The sequence below is a fragment of the Rhinoderma darwinii genome, chromosome 3 (assembly GCF_050947455.1).
Source record: "Rhinoderma darwinii isolate aRhiDar2 chromosome 3, aRhiDar2.hap1, whole genome shotgun sequence".
Lineage (NCBI taxonomy): Eukaryota > Metazoa > Chordata > Amphibia > Anura > Rhinodermatidae > Rhinoderma > Rhinoderma darwinii.
The window spans coordinates 4178248-4195919 of NC_134689.1; the positions used below are offsets into that span (position 1 = coordinate 4178248).

Genomic DNA, 17672 nt, shown 5'->3' on the forward strand with positions numbered 1-17672 from the left:
AATATATTCTTGTATATAGGAGCAGTGTTATAGTAATATATTCTTGTATATAGGAGCAGTATTATAGTAGTTATATTCTTGTATATAGGAGCAGTATTATAGTAGTTATATTCTTGTATATAGGGCGCAGTATTATAGTAGTTATATTCTTGTATATAGGAGCAGTATTATTGTAGTTATATTCTTGTATATAGGAGCAGTATTATAGTAGTTATATTCTTGTATATAGGAGCAGTATTATAGTAGTTATATTCTTGTATATAGGAGCAGTATTATAGTAGTTATATTCTTGTATATAGGGGGCAGTATTATAGTAGTTATATTCTTGTATATAGGGGGCAGTATTATAGTAGTTATATTCTTGTATATAGGGGGCAGTATTATAGTAGTTATATTCTTGTATATAGGGGCAGTATTATAGTAGTTATATTCTTGTATATAGGGGGCAGTATTATAGTAGTTATATTCTTGTATATAGGGGGCAGTATTATAGTAGTTATATTCTTGTATATAGAGGCAGTATTATAGTAGTTATAATCTTGTATATAGGGGGCAGTATTATAGTAGTTATATTCTTGTATATAGGAGCAGTATTATAGTAGTTATATTCTTGTATATAGGAGCAGTATTATAGTAGTTCTATTCTTGTATATAGGGGCAGTATTCTAGTAGTTATATTCTTGTATATAGGGGCAGTATTATAGTAGTTATATCCTTGTATATAGGGGCAGTATTATAGTAGTTATATTCTTGTATATAGGGGCAGTATTATAGTAGTTATATTCTTGTATATAGGAGCAGTTATAGTAATATATTCTTGTATATAGGAGCAGTATTATAGTAGTTATATTCTTGTATATAGGGCGCAGTATTATAGTAATATATTCTTGTATATAGGAGCAGTGTTATAGTAATATATTCTTGTATATAGGAGCAGTATTATAGTAGTTATATTCTTGTATATAGGGCGAAGTATTATAGTAATATATTCTTGTATATAGGAGCAGTGTTATAGTAATATATTCTTGTATATAGGAGCAGTATTATAGTAGTTATATTCTTGTATATAGGGCGCAGTATTATAGTAATATATTCTTGTATATAGGAGCAGTGTTATAGTAATATATTCTTGTATATAGGAGCAGTATTATAGTAGTTATATTCTTGTATATAGGGCGAAGTATTATAGTAATATATTCTTGTATATAGGAGCAGTGTTATAGTAATATATTCTTGTATATAGGAGCAGTATTATAGTAGTTATATTCTTGTATATAGGGCGCAGTATTATAGTAATATATTCTTGTATATAGGAGCAGTGTTATAGTAATATATTCTTGTATATAGGAGCAGTATTATAGTAGTTATATTCTTGTATATAGGGCGCAGTATTATATTTGTTATATTCTTGTATATAGGAGCAGTATTATAGTAGTTATATTCTTGTATATAGGAGCAGTATTATAGTAGTTATATTCTTGTATATAGGGGCAGTATTATAGTAGTTATATCCTTGTATATAGGGGCAGTATTATAGTAGTTATATTCTTGTATATAGGGGCAGTATTATAGTGGTTATATTCTTGTATATAGGGGCAGTATTATAGTAGTTATATCCTTGTATATAGGGGCAGTATTATAGTAGTTATATTCTTGTATATAGGGGCAGTATTATAGTAGTTATATTCTTGTATATAGGGGCAGTATTATAGTAGTTATATTCTTGTATATAGGAGCAGTTATAGTAATATATTCTTGTATATAGGGGCGGTATCATAGTAGTTATATTCCTGTATATAGGGGGCAGTATTATAGTAGTTATATTCCTGTATATAGGAGGCAGTATTATAGTAGTTATATTCTTGTATATAGGGGCAGTATTATAGTAGTTATATTCCTGTATATAGGGGGCAGTATTATAGTAGTTATATCCTTGTATATAGGGGGCAGTATTATAGTAGTTATATTCTTGTATATAGGGGCAGTATCATAGTAGTTATATTCTTGTATATAGGGGCAGTATTATAGTAGTTATATTCTTGTATATAGGAGCAGTATTATAGTAGTTATATTCTTGTATATAGGGGGCAGTATTCTAGTAGTTATATTCTTGTATATAGGGGGCAGTATTCTAGTAGTTATATTCTTGTATATAGGGGCAGTATTATAGTATTTATATTCTTGTATATAGGAGGCAGTATTATAGTAGTTATATTCTTGTATATAGGGGGCAGTATTATAGTAGTTATATTCTTGTATATAGGGGGCAGTATTATAGTAGTTATATTCTTGTATATAGGGGGCAGTATTATAGTAGTTATATTCTTGTATATAGGGGCAGTATTATAGTAGTTATATTCTTGTATATAGGGGCAGTATTATAGTAGTTATATTCTTGTGTATAGGAGCAGTGTTATAGTAATATATTCTTGTATATAGGAGCAGTATTATAGTAGTTATATTCTTGTATATAGGGCGCAGTATTATAGTAATATATTCTTGTATATAGGAGCAGTGTTATAGTAGTTATATTCTTGTATATAGGGGGCAGTATTATAGTAGTTATATTCTTGTATATAGGAGCAGTATTATAGTAGTTATATTCTTGTATATAGGGCGCAGTATTATAGTAGTTATATTCTTGTATATAGGAGCAGTATTATAGTAGTTATATTCTTGTATATAGGAGCAGTATTATAGTAGTTATATTCTTGTATACAGGAGCAGTATTATAGTAGTTCTATTCTTGTATATAGGGGCAGTATTATAGTAGTTCTATCCTTGTATATAGGGGCAGTATTATAGTAGTTATATTCTTGTATATAGGAGCAGTATTATAGTAGTTATATTCTTGTATACAGGAGCAGTATTATAGTAGTTCTATTCTTGTATTTAGGGGCAGTATTATAGTAGTTATATTCTTGTATATAGAGGCAGTATTATAGTAGTTATATTCTTGTATATAGGGCAGTATTATAGTAGTTATATTCTTGTATACAGGAGCAGTATTATAGTAGTTCTATTCTTGTATATAGGGGCAGTATTATAGTAGTTATATTCTTGTATATAGGGGCAGTATTATAGTAGTTATATTCTTGTATATAGGAACAGTATTATAGTAGTTATATCCTTGTATATAGGGGCAGTATTATAGTAGTTATATTCTGCTATATAGGGGGCAGTATTATAGTAGTTATATTCTTGTATATAGGGGGCAGTATTATAGTAGTTGTATTCTTGTATATAGGGGCAGTATTATAGTAGTTATATTCTTGTATATAGGGGCAGTATTATAGTAGTTATATTCTTGTATATAGGAACAGTATTATAGTAGTTATATCCTTGTATATAGGGGCAGTATTATAGTAGTTATATTCTGCTATATAAGGGGCAGTATTATAGTAGTTATATTCTTGTATATAGGAGCAGTATTATAGTAGTTATATTCTTGTATATAGGGGGCAGTATTATAGTAGTTATATACTTGTATATAGGGAGCAGTATTATAGTAGTTATATTCTTGTATATAGGGGGCAGTATTATAGCAGTTATATTCTTGTATATAGAGAGCAGTATTATAGTAGTTATATTCTTGTATATAAGGGCAGTATTATAGTAGTTATATTCTTGTATATAGGAGCAGTATTATAGTAGTTATATTCTTGTATATAGGGGCAGTATTATAGTAGTTATATTCTTGTATATAGGAGCAGTTATAGTAATATATTCTTGTATATAGGGGCAGTATTATAGTAGTTATATTCTTGTATATAGGGGGCAGTATTATAGTAGTTATATTCTTGTATATAGGGCGCAGTATTATAGTAATATATTCTTGTATATAGGAGCAGTGTTAGGGCAGATTCACACGAACGTTGCGTTTTTGCGCGCGCAAACAACGCGGCGTTTTGCGAGCGTAAAAACCATTTGACAGCTGCGTGTCTGATGCGCGGCTGCGTGATTTTCGCGCAGCCGGCATCATAGAGATGAGGCTTGTCAACGCTCGTCACTGTCCAAGGTGCTGAAAGAGCTAAATCTTTCAGCACCCTCGACAGTGAATGCCGAACACAACAGCGAAAAACCTGTAAAAAAAAAAGATAAAGTTCCTACTTACCGAGAACTTCCCGGCCGTTGCCTTGGTGACGCGTCCTTGGTGACGCGCCTCTCTTGACATCGGGCCCCACCTCCCTGGATGACGCGGCAGTCCAAGTGACAGCTGCAGCCTGTGATTGGCTGCATCCTGTGCTTGGCCTGTGATTGGCTGGAGCTGTCACTTGAACTGAAGTGTCATCCCGGGAGGTCGGACTGCAGGAAGGAGACAGGAGTAATTAGAACTTCGGGTTTTTTTACAGGTTCATGTATTTTGGGATCGCAAGTCACTGTCCATGGTGCTGAAACAGTTTAACTCTTTCAGCACCATGCACAGTGAATGTCTCCCGACGTCGCGGACCGAAATTTTTTTCCCCGGGTTCGGCCAAAACGAGTTTGGCCGAACCCGGTGAAGTTAGCTTCGGTTGTCGGGATTCGCTCCTCGCAAAGACACTCCGTTTGGATGCTTGGAAACAGAAAAGCACGTGGTGCTTTTCTGTTTCCATTCATCCTTTTGACAGCTCGTGCGCTGTTTCAGTCGGTTCGCACGGAAGTGCTTCCGTGCGACCTGCCTGGTTTTCACGCACCCATTGACTTCAATGGGTGCGTGATGCGTGAAATACGCAGAGTTATTGAACCTGTCGCGTATTTTGCGCAGCGAACAAACGCTGCGCAAAATACACGGACTGTGTGTACTGCCCCATAGACTTCTATAGGGCATTGCGTGCCGCGCGAAAACCACGCGCCCTACACGCTGCCAAATCACGCTCGTGTGAATCCCCCCTTATAGTAATATATTCTTGTATATAGGAGCAGTATTATAGTAGTTATATTCTTGTATATAGGGCGAAGTATTATAGTAAAATATTCTTGTATATAGGAGCAGTGTTATAGTAATATATTCTTGTATATAGGAGCAGTATTATAGTAGTTATATTCTTGTATATAGGGCGCAGTATTATAGTAATATATTCTTGTATATAGGAGCAGTGTTATAGTAATATATTCTTGTATATAGGAGCAGTATTATAGTAGTTATATTCTTGTATATAGGAGCAGTATTATAGTAGTTATATTCTTGTATATAGGGCGCAGTATTATAGTAGTTATATTCTTGTATATAGGAGCAGTATTATTGTAGTTATATTCTTGTATATAGGAGCAGTATTATAGTAGTTATATTCTTGTATATAGGAGCAGTATTATAGTAGTTATATTCTTGTATATAGGAGCAGTATTATAGTAGTTATATTCTTGTATATAGGGGGCAGTATTATAGTAGTTATATTCTTGTATATAGGGGGCAGTATTATAGTAGTTATATTCTTGTATATAGGGGGCAGTATTATAGTAGTTATATTCTTGTATATAGGGGCAGTATTATAGTAGTTATATTCTTGTATATAGGGGGCAGTATTATAGTAGTTATATTCTTGTATATAGGGGGCAGTATTATAGTAGTTATATTCTTGTATATAGAGGCAGTATTATAGTAGTTATAATCTTGTATATAGGGGGCAGTATTATAGTAGTTATATTCTTGTATATAGGAGCAGTATTATAGTAGTTATATTCTTGTATATAGGAGCAGTATTATAGTAGTTCTATTCTTGTATATAGGGGCAGTATTCTAGTAGTTATATTCTTGTATATAGGGGCAGTATTATAGTAGTTATATCCTTGTATATAGGGGCAGTATTATAGTAGTTATATTCTTGTATATAGGGGCAGTATTATAGTAGTTATATTCTTGTATATAGGAGCAGTTATAGTAATATATTCTTGTATATAGGAGCAGTATTATAGTAGTTATATTCTTGTATATAGGGCGCAGTATTATAGTAATATATTCTTGTATATAGGAGCAGTGTTATAGTAATATATTCTTGTATATAGGAGCAGTATTATAGTAGTTATATTCTTGTATATAGGGCGAAGTATTATAGTAATATATTCTTGTATATAGGAGCAGTGTTATAGTAATATATTCTTGTATATAGGAGCAGTATTATAGTAGTTATATTCTTGTATATTGGGGGCAGTATTATAGTAGTCATATTCTTGTATATAGGGGGCAGTATTATAGTAGTTATATTCTTGTATATAGGGGGCAGTATTATAGTAGTTATTGTCCTGTATATAGGGACAGTATTATAGTCGTTATATTCCTGTCTATAGGGGGCAGTATTATAGTAGTTATATTCTTGTATATAGGGGTCAGTATTATAGTAGTTATATTCTTGTATATAGGGGGCAGTATTATAGTAGTTATATTCTTGTATATAGGGGGCAGTATTATAGTAGTTATATTCTTGTATATAGGAGCAGTATTATAGTAGTTATATTCCTCTATATAGGGGCAGTATTATAGTAGTTATATTCTTGTATAGAGGGAGCAGTATTACAGTAGTTATATTCTTGTATATAGGAGCAGTATTATAGTAGTTATATTCTTGTATATAGGGGGCAGTATTATAGTAGTTATTTTCCTGTATATAGGGACAGTATTATAGTAGTTATATTCCTGTCTATAGGGGGCAGTATTATAGTAGTTATATTCTTGTATATAGGGGGCAGTATTATAGTAGTTATATTCTTGTATATAGGGGGCAGTATTATAGTAGTTATATTCTTGTATATAGGGGGCAGTATTATAGTAGTTATATTCTTGTATATAGGAGCAGTATTATAGTAGTTATATTCTTGTATATAGGGGCAGTATTATAGTAGTTATATTCTTGTATATAGGGGCAGTATCATAGTAGTTATATTCTTGTATATAGGGGCAGTATTATAGTAGGTATATTCTTGTATATAGGGGGCAGTATTATAGTAGTTATATTCTTATATAGGGGCAGTATTATAGTAGTTATATTCTTATATAGGGGCATTATTATATTAGTTATATCCTTGTATATAGGGGCAGTATTATAGTAGTTATATCCTTGTATATAGGGGCAGTATTATAGTAGTTATATTCTTGTATATAGGAGCAGTATTATAGTAGTTATATTCTTGTATATAGGGGGCAGTATTCTAGTAGTTATATTCTTGTATATAGGGGGCAGTATTCTAGTAGTTATATTCTTGTATATAGGGGGCAGTATTCTAGTAGTTATATTCTTGTATATAGGGGCAGTATTATAGTAGTTATATTCTTGTATATAGGAGCAGTATTATAGTAGCTATATTCTTGTATATAGGGGTCAGTATTATAGTAGTTATATTCTTGTATATAGGGGCAGTATTATAGTAGTTATATTCTTGTATATAGGAGCAGTATTATAGTAGTTATATTCTTGTATATAGGGGGCAGTATTATCGTAGTTATATTCTTGTATATAGGGGGCAGTATTATAGTAGTTATATTCTTGTATATAGGGGCAGTATTATAGTAGTTATATTCTTGTATATAGGGGGCAGTATTATAGTAGTTATATTCTTGTATATAGGGGGCAGTATTATAGTAGTTATATTCTTGTATATAGGGGGCAGTATTATAGTAGTTATTTTCCTGTATATAGGGACAGTATTATAGTAGTTATATTCCTGTCTATAGGGGGCAGTATTATAGTAGTTATATTCTTGTATACAGGGGCAGTATTCTAGTAGTTATATTCTTGTATATAGGGGGCAGTATTATATTAGTTATTTTCCTGTATATAGGGACAGTATTATAGTAGTTATATTCCTGTCTATAGGGGGCAGTATTATAGTAGTTATATTCTTGTATATAGGGGCAGTATTATAGTAGTTATTTTTCTTGTATATAGGAGCAGTATTATAGTAGCTATATTCTTGTATCTAGGGGTCAGTATTATAGTAGTTATATTCTTGTATATAGGAGCAGTATTATAGTAGTTATATTCCTCTATATAGGGGCAGTATTATAGTAGTTATATTCTTGTATATAGGGGTCAGTATTATAGTAGTTATATTCTTGTATATAGGGGGCAGTATTATAGTAGTTATATTCTTGTATATAGGGGCAGTATTATAGTAGTTATATTCTTGTATATAGGAGCAGTATTATAGTAGTTATATTCTTGTATATAGGGGGCAGTATTATAGTAGTTATATTCTTGTATATAGGAGCAGTATTATAGTAGTTATATTCTTGTATATAGGGGTAGTATTATAGTAGTTATATTCTTGTATATAGGGGGCAGTATTACAGTAGTATTTTTGTATGTAGTACTAGTATCTGTTCTTTAATGTGAGGCATCGTGTAATGTAGTTGTGTTGCTGCATTGGTGGCATTAATATCACTGTGATGTTACCCTTTAAGATCTGGTGACTTCAGTGAGACGTGAAACACATAGTAAACATAATCTGTTCCTGGATGTTGTTGATGTAGCAGAGGGGAATCAGTTGCTGTGTAATCTTAATTTACATGAGATCTCTCCATTATTCACAAGACTGCTGCAGTGATGATCTATGGATGATGGGGCTAGTAGTTCCGTGCTGGTGTGATGGCACACATGTGCAGTAGCAGCATGGCATGACCCAGCATAACGCGGTTATCTGCCCCTCTGAAGCGTGACTGTGCAGGGTGACCTCCGCAGCTGAAGTTGTCGCCTGATTCCGAGTTGCTGTGGCAATAAGACGGTGCGGTCATCCTGAGCGCTTAATCTTCTGTATAATCTCCCATCTGTTCCTTCCTGGTGGAAGGGTCTTCATAGTGTGAACACCCCTGATCTTTCTTAAAGGGGAGGGTCACCGCCATTATGTGTATACTAGATCCTCTTCTTTAGTAGTCACCTATTCATAAAGCTAGACGACCATAGATGTACAGATAATGTAACTAATAACCAGCATTCATGGTGGTAATCCGCACGTCTATGGCGGTGCACACTATATATTGTATAATACAGGATACAACTTAATCAGTACAACATAAGTTATGTAATAGAAATATTCTATGTAAAAAGTCACTATATTAATTACATTACTTATCCTGTACTGATCCTGAGTTACATCCTGTATTATACTCCAGAGCTGCACTCACTATTCTGCTGGTGGAGTCACTGTGTACATACATTACATTACTTATCCTGTACTGATCCTGAGTTATATTCTGTATTATACTCCAGAGCTGCACTCACTATTCTGCTGGTGGAGTCACTGTGTACATACATTACATTACTTATCCTGTACTGATCCCGAGTTATATCCTGTATTATACTCCAGAGCTGCACTCACTATTCTGCTGGTGGAGTCACTGTATACATACATTACTTATCCTGCACTGATCCTGAGTTACATCCTGTATTATACTCCAGAGCTGCACTCACTATTCTGCTGGTGGAGTCACTGTGTACATACATTACATTACTTATCCTGCACTGATCCTGAGTTACATCCTGTATTATACTCCAGAGCTGCACTCACTATTCTGCTGGTGGAGTCACTGTGTACATACATTACATTACTTATCCTGTACTGATCCTGAGTTATATCCCGTATTATACTCCAGAGCTGCACTCACTATTGTCCACCAGCAGAATAGTGAGTGCAGCTCTGGAGTATAATACAGGATGTAACTCAGGATCAGTAAAGAAGAAGTAAGGTAACTCATAAGTTTTTACATAGACTATTTCTACCTATAGACTGTAAAATGGAGAAACCTAAGCTTATATTTTTAATTAAGAGATTAAAGGGAATGTATAATAATAAAATGCCATAATTTAAATCTGTTTTTTATCAAACACTTTTTTTAAGGGTATTTTTATTTATTTTTTTAATTTTGTCATTCCTAAAAAAAATCTTCCACTACAGCGACGAATATGCTGGCGATTCCTGTTTTCTGAAGTTTACATGTGAGCTTTGCTGTACAGACTGGGACAGAGTGAGCCATGATATCTCATTATCATTAGAGGGTGGGTGTATTGTATAGCTGGAGGTGCAGATAAGGTAGTATTGTAACAATATACTCTCAGATATTGCTGGCCATACACATTACGTTTTCGTCGTCACAATCTGCCGACTTTAATGATTTCCTGTAATGTCCGATCAGATGACCGGTGTTAATGAATGAGATTACGCGGCGCTGTAGTATAATTTCACATCTTTATTCAAATATAAAGTGCATTGGTTACAGATTGTAGATGGGACGGGATTCACACTGCGAAGAGGTGACCGACACACTGAGGCAACCGCGCTAAACCGTGACCGATAATAATAGTCCATCCTATGTCATAAAAAAATATATTGTTTGTACAACTTTATCTATACTCCATTCTCCTTCCGGGTTGAGCATCATTGTAACTCTCTGAAACCATCGGTGGTTGTTGTGAAAAAAATAATTGTTTCGACATCGTTATTTGAGGGGCGCTGTCGGGGTCGCCGTTGTGTGCAGGTGATATGGATTGGAACTGTGATTAGCATGTCCTGGGTTCAGGTCATAGGACTGAGGGCTGAATTGGTAATAGATTACAATATCCTGGGTTTTGTAAGACCCCAAGCACACGACCGTATTTTCATCTATCCGTAAATACTGATCTGTATTTTATCCGTATATACGGAACTGTATCCGCAAATACGGTCCGTAATGCATTTGATCTGTATATGCGGATCCGTAAAAAAGAGGGAGGCTGCAAATTATGTCACATGTTGCATAGCAACTCTTTCGTAAATACGGACGGTTTACAGATGCACATCCGTATTTACATTAGCGTCCATGGGCTTCTATGGGAGAGTCCGTGCCGTAATTCCGAACAAGAATAGGACCGGTTCTATAATTTTTTCAGTACGGACGCCCATCTGTATAAATATGACCGAGGTGTCTGTGCCAATAGAAATGAATGGGTGCATAATTACGGATGAAAAATACGGTCGCGTGCATGGGACCTGAATCCTTTTACATTTTATCAGCAATAGATTAAGACAGCCTGGGTGTGCAGGTCACAGAGTTCAGGACTGTATCAACAATGCGATTAGAATATCCTGGGTTTGTAGGTCATATAACTTTGACCTGTATCGGCAATAAATTAGCGTGTCCTGGGTATGCATATTAAATTAATTGGGCAATATCTGCAATCTATTAGCATATCCTGGGTGCAGGCCTGTATCGGCAATATGTCCGGGGGTTTGCGGGTCATATAAATTGGAGCTGTATCGGCAATAGATTAGATAGTCTGGGGTTTGGACTTTGGAGAGGTCTATGAGTGGCTGCTAAAGCAATAATAGGGGTTAAAGAGGCAATGTATTAATGTATAACTTGCACAGCCAGGACCTAAGTAGAGACTACATCAGCATTTGATTAGCATGTCCTGGTTATGGGGGTTATAGAAGTAGACTGTATCCACATTCGATTAGCATGTCCTGGCTCAGGGGGTAATACAACGAGACTATCAGCACTCGATTAGCATGTCCTGGTTATGGGGGTTATACAAGGAAACCATATCCGCATTCGATTAGCATGTCCTGGCTCAGGGGGTAATACAAGTATACTATCAGCATTCAATTAGCATGTCCTGGTTATGGGGGTTATACAAGTAGACCGTATCTGCATTCGATTAGCATGTCCTGGTTATGGGGGTTATACAAGTAGACCGTATCAGCATTCAATTAGTATGTCCTGGCCGTGCAGACCATACAAGTGAGACCTGTATGAGCATTTGATTAGCATGTCCTGGCTGTGGAGGATGTATCGGCAATGGATTAGCATGGGCTGGGTGTGCAGGCTATATTAGTGGGGTAACAGATTGAAACTTTTTGGTAAATTGCATGAATTTATTAGTCGCCATCACACATTTGCTATATTAGTAGATCAATAAGGTGCGGTTACATATCGATCCTGAATGGTGTTCCGATGTCAATCTCTTGTGTCACCCGCTATGTTTGGACTACAGTACCCATCATGCTTTGCCTCTTAATTAATAGTGCATTCTGGGAGTTGGAGAACAGCTGTAGAGTCAGAGGTTGCCCTTCTCCTCGCTCGCTCCTCCCGCTGCTTCATGTTGTGATAATGTTGGTAACTAAGCGAATTTCTACAGCGATCTATGGAAAAAGCGAAATGACTCAAGTAACTGGGATCTGGTATATAAGATTATTACGATGCAACCTTCATCCTTCTATACCCAAGTCTTAAAAATAAAAAAACTCTAACTCTCTGCCAGATGAATACAAGAAAAAAAAATTCTAGCAAACCGTGAGGGAGGAGCCGGATAGGCTGCCATATTTATTGCCGCTTCTTTTGGGGGGGGGGGGGGGTGGGGGGTAACAATTGTGCAAAAAAATATATAGTCTCTGTGTTGCAATCCTGTACGAGATCCGTGACGTCATCTGCTCGGATCAGTTACGAGACTGAGGGTTACAGCGGCTCTTCTCTGCCGACCTCAGATCAGTCTCGCACAGGCATCCTGAAACTTTGACATGCTGCACAGTGTCAGTCTGCTCTCTCTCTCGGGGTAAAGGGGTAATTGTTATTGTTTTCTTTCCATTGTCTGCATATGGGACATTTGCACTTTTCCATTGTTTATGATGGGGCCCACGTGGACATTCAGAAGACAACAAAGAGTCACATGATCTCTCCCGATGTTTTGGGATTTGTTGCCTAGATATTATATGTATGTTATCCCTTATCTGACGCTCATGATTGGTTCATAAATTGACATCTGGCTTGTATCGCAGACTGCAGTGAAGTTGTTCCATGGCTGAACTGTTTAGATTTACCCCCTTTGTATGGTTGGTGGAAGGGTTGTGGATGTATCCAATTTACTAGGGTGCTGTAAACCCCTATTCCTAAAATGGGTCATTTACAGCCCCCGCATATGGTGATACCGGAGTACGTTCCTCACGCAACAGATGAAATCTGCCTCTGCTCTTCCTGTTCTCCTTCTGCGTCACCCATGAGGGGCTGATGTTTTTTCAACTCTCGGTGATACTTTGCCATAAGAGAGGCGTAGATACACCCGTAAGCTGCTGCGACCACCATCATGATGCAGACCACACCACAAACCACTCCAGCGATGATCACAGTGCCGATAGCTCGCCGGACGCTAGCAGGGCGGTACCTCTGCCTTTGAGGACAGTCTGGACTTGGCTCTGGCTCCGCGTGGGCGGGGCTTGCTTTAGTGCAGGGTGAAGCTGGCCTATCAGCCGGCCCTGAACTGTTCTCATCCTCTAACTGTGAGCAGTAGCTGAACATCTCCACGGGGACCATGCGTATGTCCCGCCCCCGCAGCTCCTTTGGAAGGGTGCACTGCAGCTCGTCAATCTTGCCTCCTGTAGGGATAATGAATGGGAAGGGTTAATGTTGAGTATTTTTTGGGCAGGTTATCACATTTGGTAGTTTTATGGGACTTTAAAGAATAAATGCAGTAGAAACAATGTCGCCTTGCTGGAGGATAAGACGCCATATTGTGATCGACGGTGAAGCGTAATTATCTCCAATCAAAGAGGCAACAAAAGAGCCTAGACAAACGTGTAAATCAATGCAAATAAGGAAAAGGCATGTAAAGCACGTCCAAAGGTGTATGTAGCCTAAAGGGGCCCCCGGAGAAGAGCCCCAGGCCAGGATGGTGGCATCTCTTATTTTAGTGGGGGGGACAGAACCTGTACAGGGATCCCCTCTATGCATGTCCTACAATCAAGGGCATGGGGGAGTTAAAGGGGTTGTACAGGATTAGAAAAGCATGGCTACATTCTTACAGACACAGCGCCACACCTGTCCAAAGGTTGTGTGTGGTATTACAGCTCCGCTTTATTTACTTCAAATTAGCTGAGCTGCAATACCAGACTCTACCCATGGACAGGTGTGGCGCTGTTCCTGCAAGAAAGTAGCCATGTTGCTCTATTCCTAGACAGCCCCTTTAACTCCCCCATGTCCTTGTTTGTAGGATGGAAAGGAGATTGCGGCAAACAAGCAGTGAGTCCTCGTGTCCCAGGTGGTAAGGGGTGTGGAAGTGTTAACTGGCTCCAGAAAGGGGGCCCCAGTATAATCTCTACTATGGAGCCCCTTTGCATGTCCCTGCACACATTGTTATATAGGAGACTGCACGGTGTTGTAGCTTTGTAAACTTTGTGTAATAAGGGTATGTTCACACACAGGCTATTTACTGCAGTTTTTCGGGCTGTAAACAGCCCTAAAAACGGCTGAAAAATCGGCAGCAGATGCCTCCAAACATCTGCCCATTGATTTTAATGTGAAATACGACGTTCTGTTTCTGAGGGGGTGTTTTTTACGCCGCCATTTTCCAAAAACCGCACGTAAAGACACCCGCGAAAAAAGTGCACGTCACTTCTCAGGACGTTTTTGGAGTTGTTTTTCATTGACTCTATAGAAAAACAGCTCCAAAAACGGCCGTAAAAAAAAACGCAGCAAAAAACGCGAGTTGCTAGAAAAAACGGCTGAATATTAAAAGGTTTTGGGTGTGATCATACCCTAACAGTGTGCAGTACTAATGGACTACTACCACCACCCGGCTAGAGTCCACGTTACCCAGAATTCTCCTGTTCCTAGATGAGTAGCTTGATCCTCCTGGACCCGATGCAAAATCTGCACCAGGGCTTTCCTTACTATCTATATCGAGTTGCAGTAGTCTTAAAGGGCCCTGGAGCGACTGCAGCCTCCGCACCCCTCAGGGCTCATGCACACGGTCAAATTGTGGCGACGTAGAAGCTCTGAGTTTATCATGGACCCATAAACGACACCCATGGAATCTATGGGGCCATACTCTACCTCTGTATTCTTCAGATTTCATGAGAATTTCTTCTACGGCTCCCCCTACAGTCCTGATACAAATCAGGAGATAGTCCTAGATTATGTCCACTAGGTGGCAGTCTTTGCGGTGGAGCTAAAGTAGTTGTTTGCGTGGGATTCCTCCGGGTACTCCGCTTTCCTCCTATGCTACAAAAACTTACTGATGGGTTAATTGGCCGTTGTGTTTCAGACAATTCCGTTTGTGAGCCCTAACGGGGACTAGGACTGTTGTGCGTCATTATAATCTGTGGAATATGTTGCCGCTGTATAAGCAACTGGAGATCAACATAAGTGATATGGGAGGGGGGTGAGCACATTTTTGGTGCATCGGGGTGTCCTTCAGACTCCAGGGCTTACTCCAAGACTTTTATAGCATATGGACGGGACACACCATAAAAGTCTGGTAGATGCGGGTCCCGTCTCTGGAACCTGCTCCTATGTTGAGTATAGGGGTCCGCTTCACCAGGCGGAACGGGGGTCGGACAGATATGCCATAAATGTCTTAGATGGAGCTAACCCTTTAATGAATAATTTTAGGTCATGCCGAATAGGTTTGTGCCACTGCTTAGGAACCGACACGTTGGTCATCACATGGTACCACCAGATCCCCTGGCTCCAGTGGAGACCACTATGTTGGAGAAGGTTGGTGGCTGGTATTGATGTGCTCCACCAGTAGCTTCAATGCAAAGTCTATACCAGGATCCCCCCCCCCCCCCCCCCCCCCCCGAAACTGTCGCTGTCCTATCTGGTAGAGGGACCTTTTGGGTTCCCTCAGGAACTGGGTGCTACTACTTATACCTACACCATAGCATCCTGACCCAAGTGGACCAGAGTAGATAATGGACATTGGCCCCCAACTTGGGAGTGGGTTTAATTGGTTTGGATAAGGGACTGTCGGAGGACCAGCAGTTGACTTGATCTTTTACTGTGGTCCCACCACCAATGACTATGGAGCTCCTTGGAGCCATGACTTACCTCGGTAAGAGAACCACTCCATCCAGTGCTTGAAGTCTCGAAGGTTGCAGTCACATTCCCAGGGGTTGTCACCGAGCTGAATGCTCTCCAAACTGCTCAGAGGTTCGAAGGTCATCCTCTCCAGACTCTGCAGTCGATTGGAGCGTAATGACAACCAGTGCAGGGTGGGAAGGTCGTCAAATAGTCCCGAGGGCAGCAAGGACAAGAAGTTCAGGGAGAGGTCCAGTCTACGAAGCTGTGGCAGCCCCTGAAGGAGGTCGCGCTCCACGCTGCGGACGCTGTTGTTGCGCAGACGTATCTCCGTAAGGTTGACCAGTTCCCCGAATACCTGTGACGGCAGCTGGTCCAGGAAATTGTTGGAGAGATCCAGACGGTGCAAGGAGGTCAAATTGGAAAAGGGACCACCAGACAAGGAACTTATCCGGTTGTTGAGCAGCAGGAGGATTCGGGTGTCCTGGGGGATATCTGTGGGGACGGACGTGAGTCCTCGCCCGCTGCAGTCCACCTCCATGCTGCTGCTGTTACAGGTACAAGATGGCGGGCAGGAGAAGAGGGATGAGGCGACACACAGAGACAGCGAGCAGACGAGGACTGGAAGAGAGAAGATACAAGCACAGGTCAGAATGGTATTCCCCGTGAAATAACAGTCCTGGAGTATCTTTTCTTAGAATTCTGCCCTTGTGCCGTTCCTCTGTTATTCCTCCTAGAAATGTATGAATAAATTGACAACTGGGTGTTACCAGTTGGGGGTGTGTCCCTACACACTCTGATACTGTCCAATCAGTGCTGACAGGGAGACTGTGTAGGGACACGCCCCTTTGACAAGAGGAATGGTAACACCCAGTTGTCAATTTATTCATAAATTTCTAGTAGGCATAATAGAGGAACGGCACAACACAGAGCTCTAAGGAAATCTATTCCAGAATTGCAATGGGGAATACAAGTATTTACTAACAAAAAAAAACATGACCGAAGAGGGGACGGGTCCTCGTTAAAGTAGAATTATAATGCAAAGGTGTTTGTTTTGGAGTAGCTGATTACCGAGGGTCTCACTGCTGGAACCCCCACAATCCCCAGAGTACCAGAGAGGTTCACAAACTTTACAATCCGATAATTTAAGATGTACCCTTAAGTAATATCACATACAACACCTAAAATTATAAACCAGAGCGGCATTCAGGGGCTAAAAACTGCCCAGACCTAGGCCTGCTCACACAGCTGTGGGTTTGTTACTGTTTCAGTGTAGACAATCCTCTGAGGGGAACACTAATCCCTCCCCTGTCCTGGCTCTTACCTACACTAATACATTGTAACACACAGTTGTGCGAGCACGACCAGTTTTGTATAGGATTTCATACTCTGAATGTAAATGAGAATGTTTCTATTCACTGACAGCAAGCATATATCTTTAAAAAAAAAAAAGTGAGAAATTAAACAAAGTTTATTCGAAATGTGCAGAACTTTTCATCGTACAATGATTATTTTTTATTTACAAGGACTGGACGCTCCTTTTATTTGGGGCCATGATGATCATTCAGACTTGCAGCCCCCTTCACTACCATGAGGGGGGGGGGAGCAGCAGCCTTTATAGTGGTCACCCCTCCCCATCAGACTATTACCTGGGACAGGGGAGTACATAGAAAAAAAGGGGAGCCCTTTCTCATATTGATTCCCCCCCTCATCCGTTCCACTACAGGAGGGCCCGACATCCCCACAGGAGTGGCCCTTTGGGGCAATTCTCTCCTCCCTTGTTTGCTTACACTGTGAAGGGGCTGCACATTATAACGTGACCTGATGGGGTTAATCTCAGCTGGGCCCCCTCCCCATGGGCCCCAGACCAGCCTCAGGGGTTCTCTTTATGAGTCATATACTGTTACTTGTTGGCCCTTGTGGTTTATAAAGT

At 39.0% G+C, this 17672-nt stretch overlaps 2 protein-coding genes across 5 annotated transcripts in view; one reads left to right on the top strand and one right to left on the bottom strand.

Annotated features, from left to right (window-relative positions):
* Positions 1-17672, top strand: part of CACNA2D4 (calcium voltage-gated channel auxiliary subunit alpha2delta 4) — a 163690-nt gene that overhangs the window by 91988 nt on the left and 54030 nt on the right. The gene's annotated exons all lie outside the window — the stretch shown is intronic.
* Positions 10150-17672, bottom strand: part of LRTM2 (leucine rich repeat transmembrane protein 2) — a 46142-nt gene continuing 38619 nt past the window's right edge. For both annotated transcript variants that reach the window (XM_075855702.1, XM_075855703.1), the window contains exons 3-4: positions 15770-16360; positions 10150-13317 (exon numbers count right to left, since the gene is read on the bottom strand). In XM_075855702.1, the coding sequence (XP_075711817.1) occupies positions 12887-13317; positions 15770-16360 (1022 nt within the window). In that variant the 3' untranslated portion in view covers positions 10150-12886. The remainder of the gene's footprint in view (positions 13318-15769; positions 16361-17672) is intronic.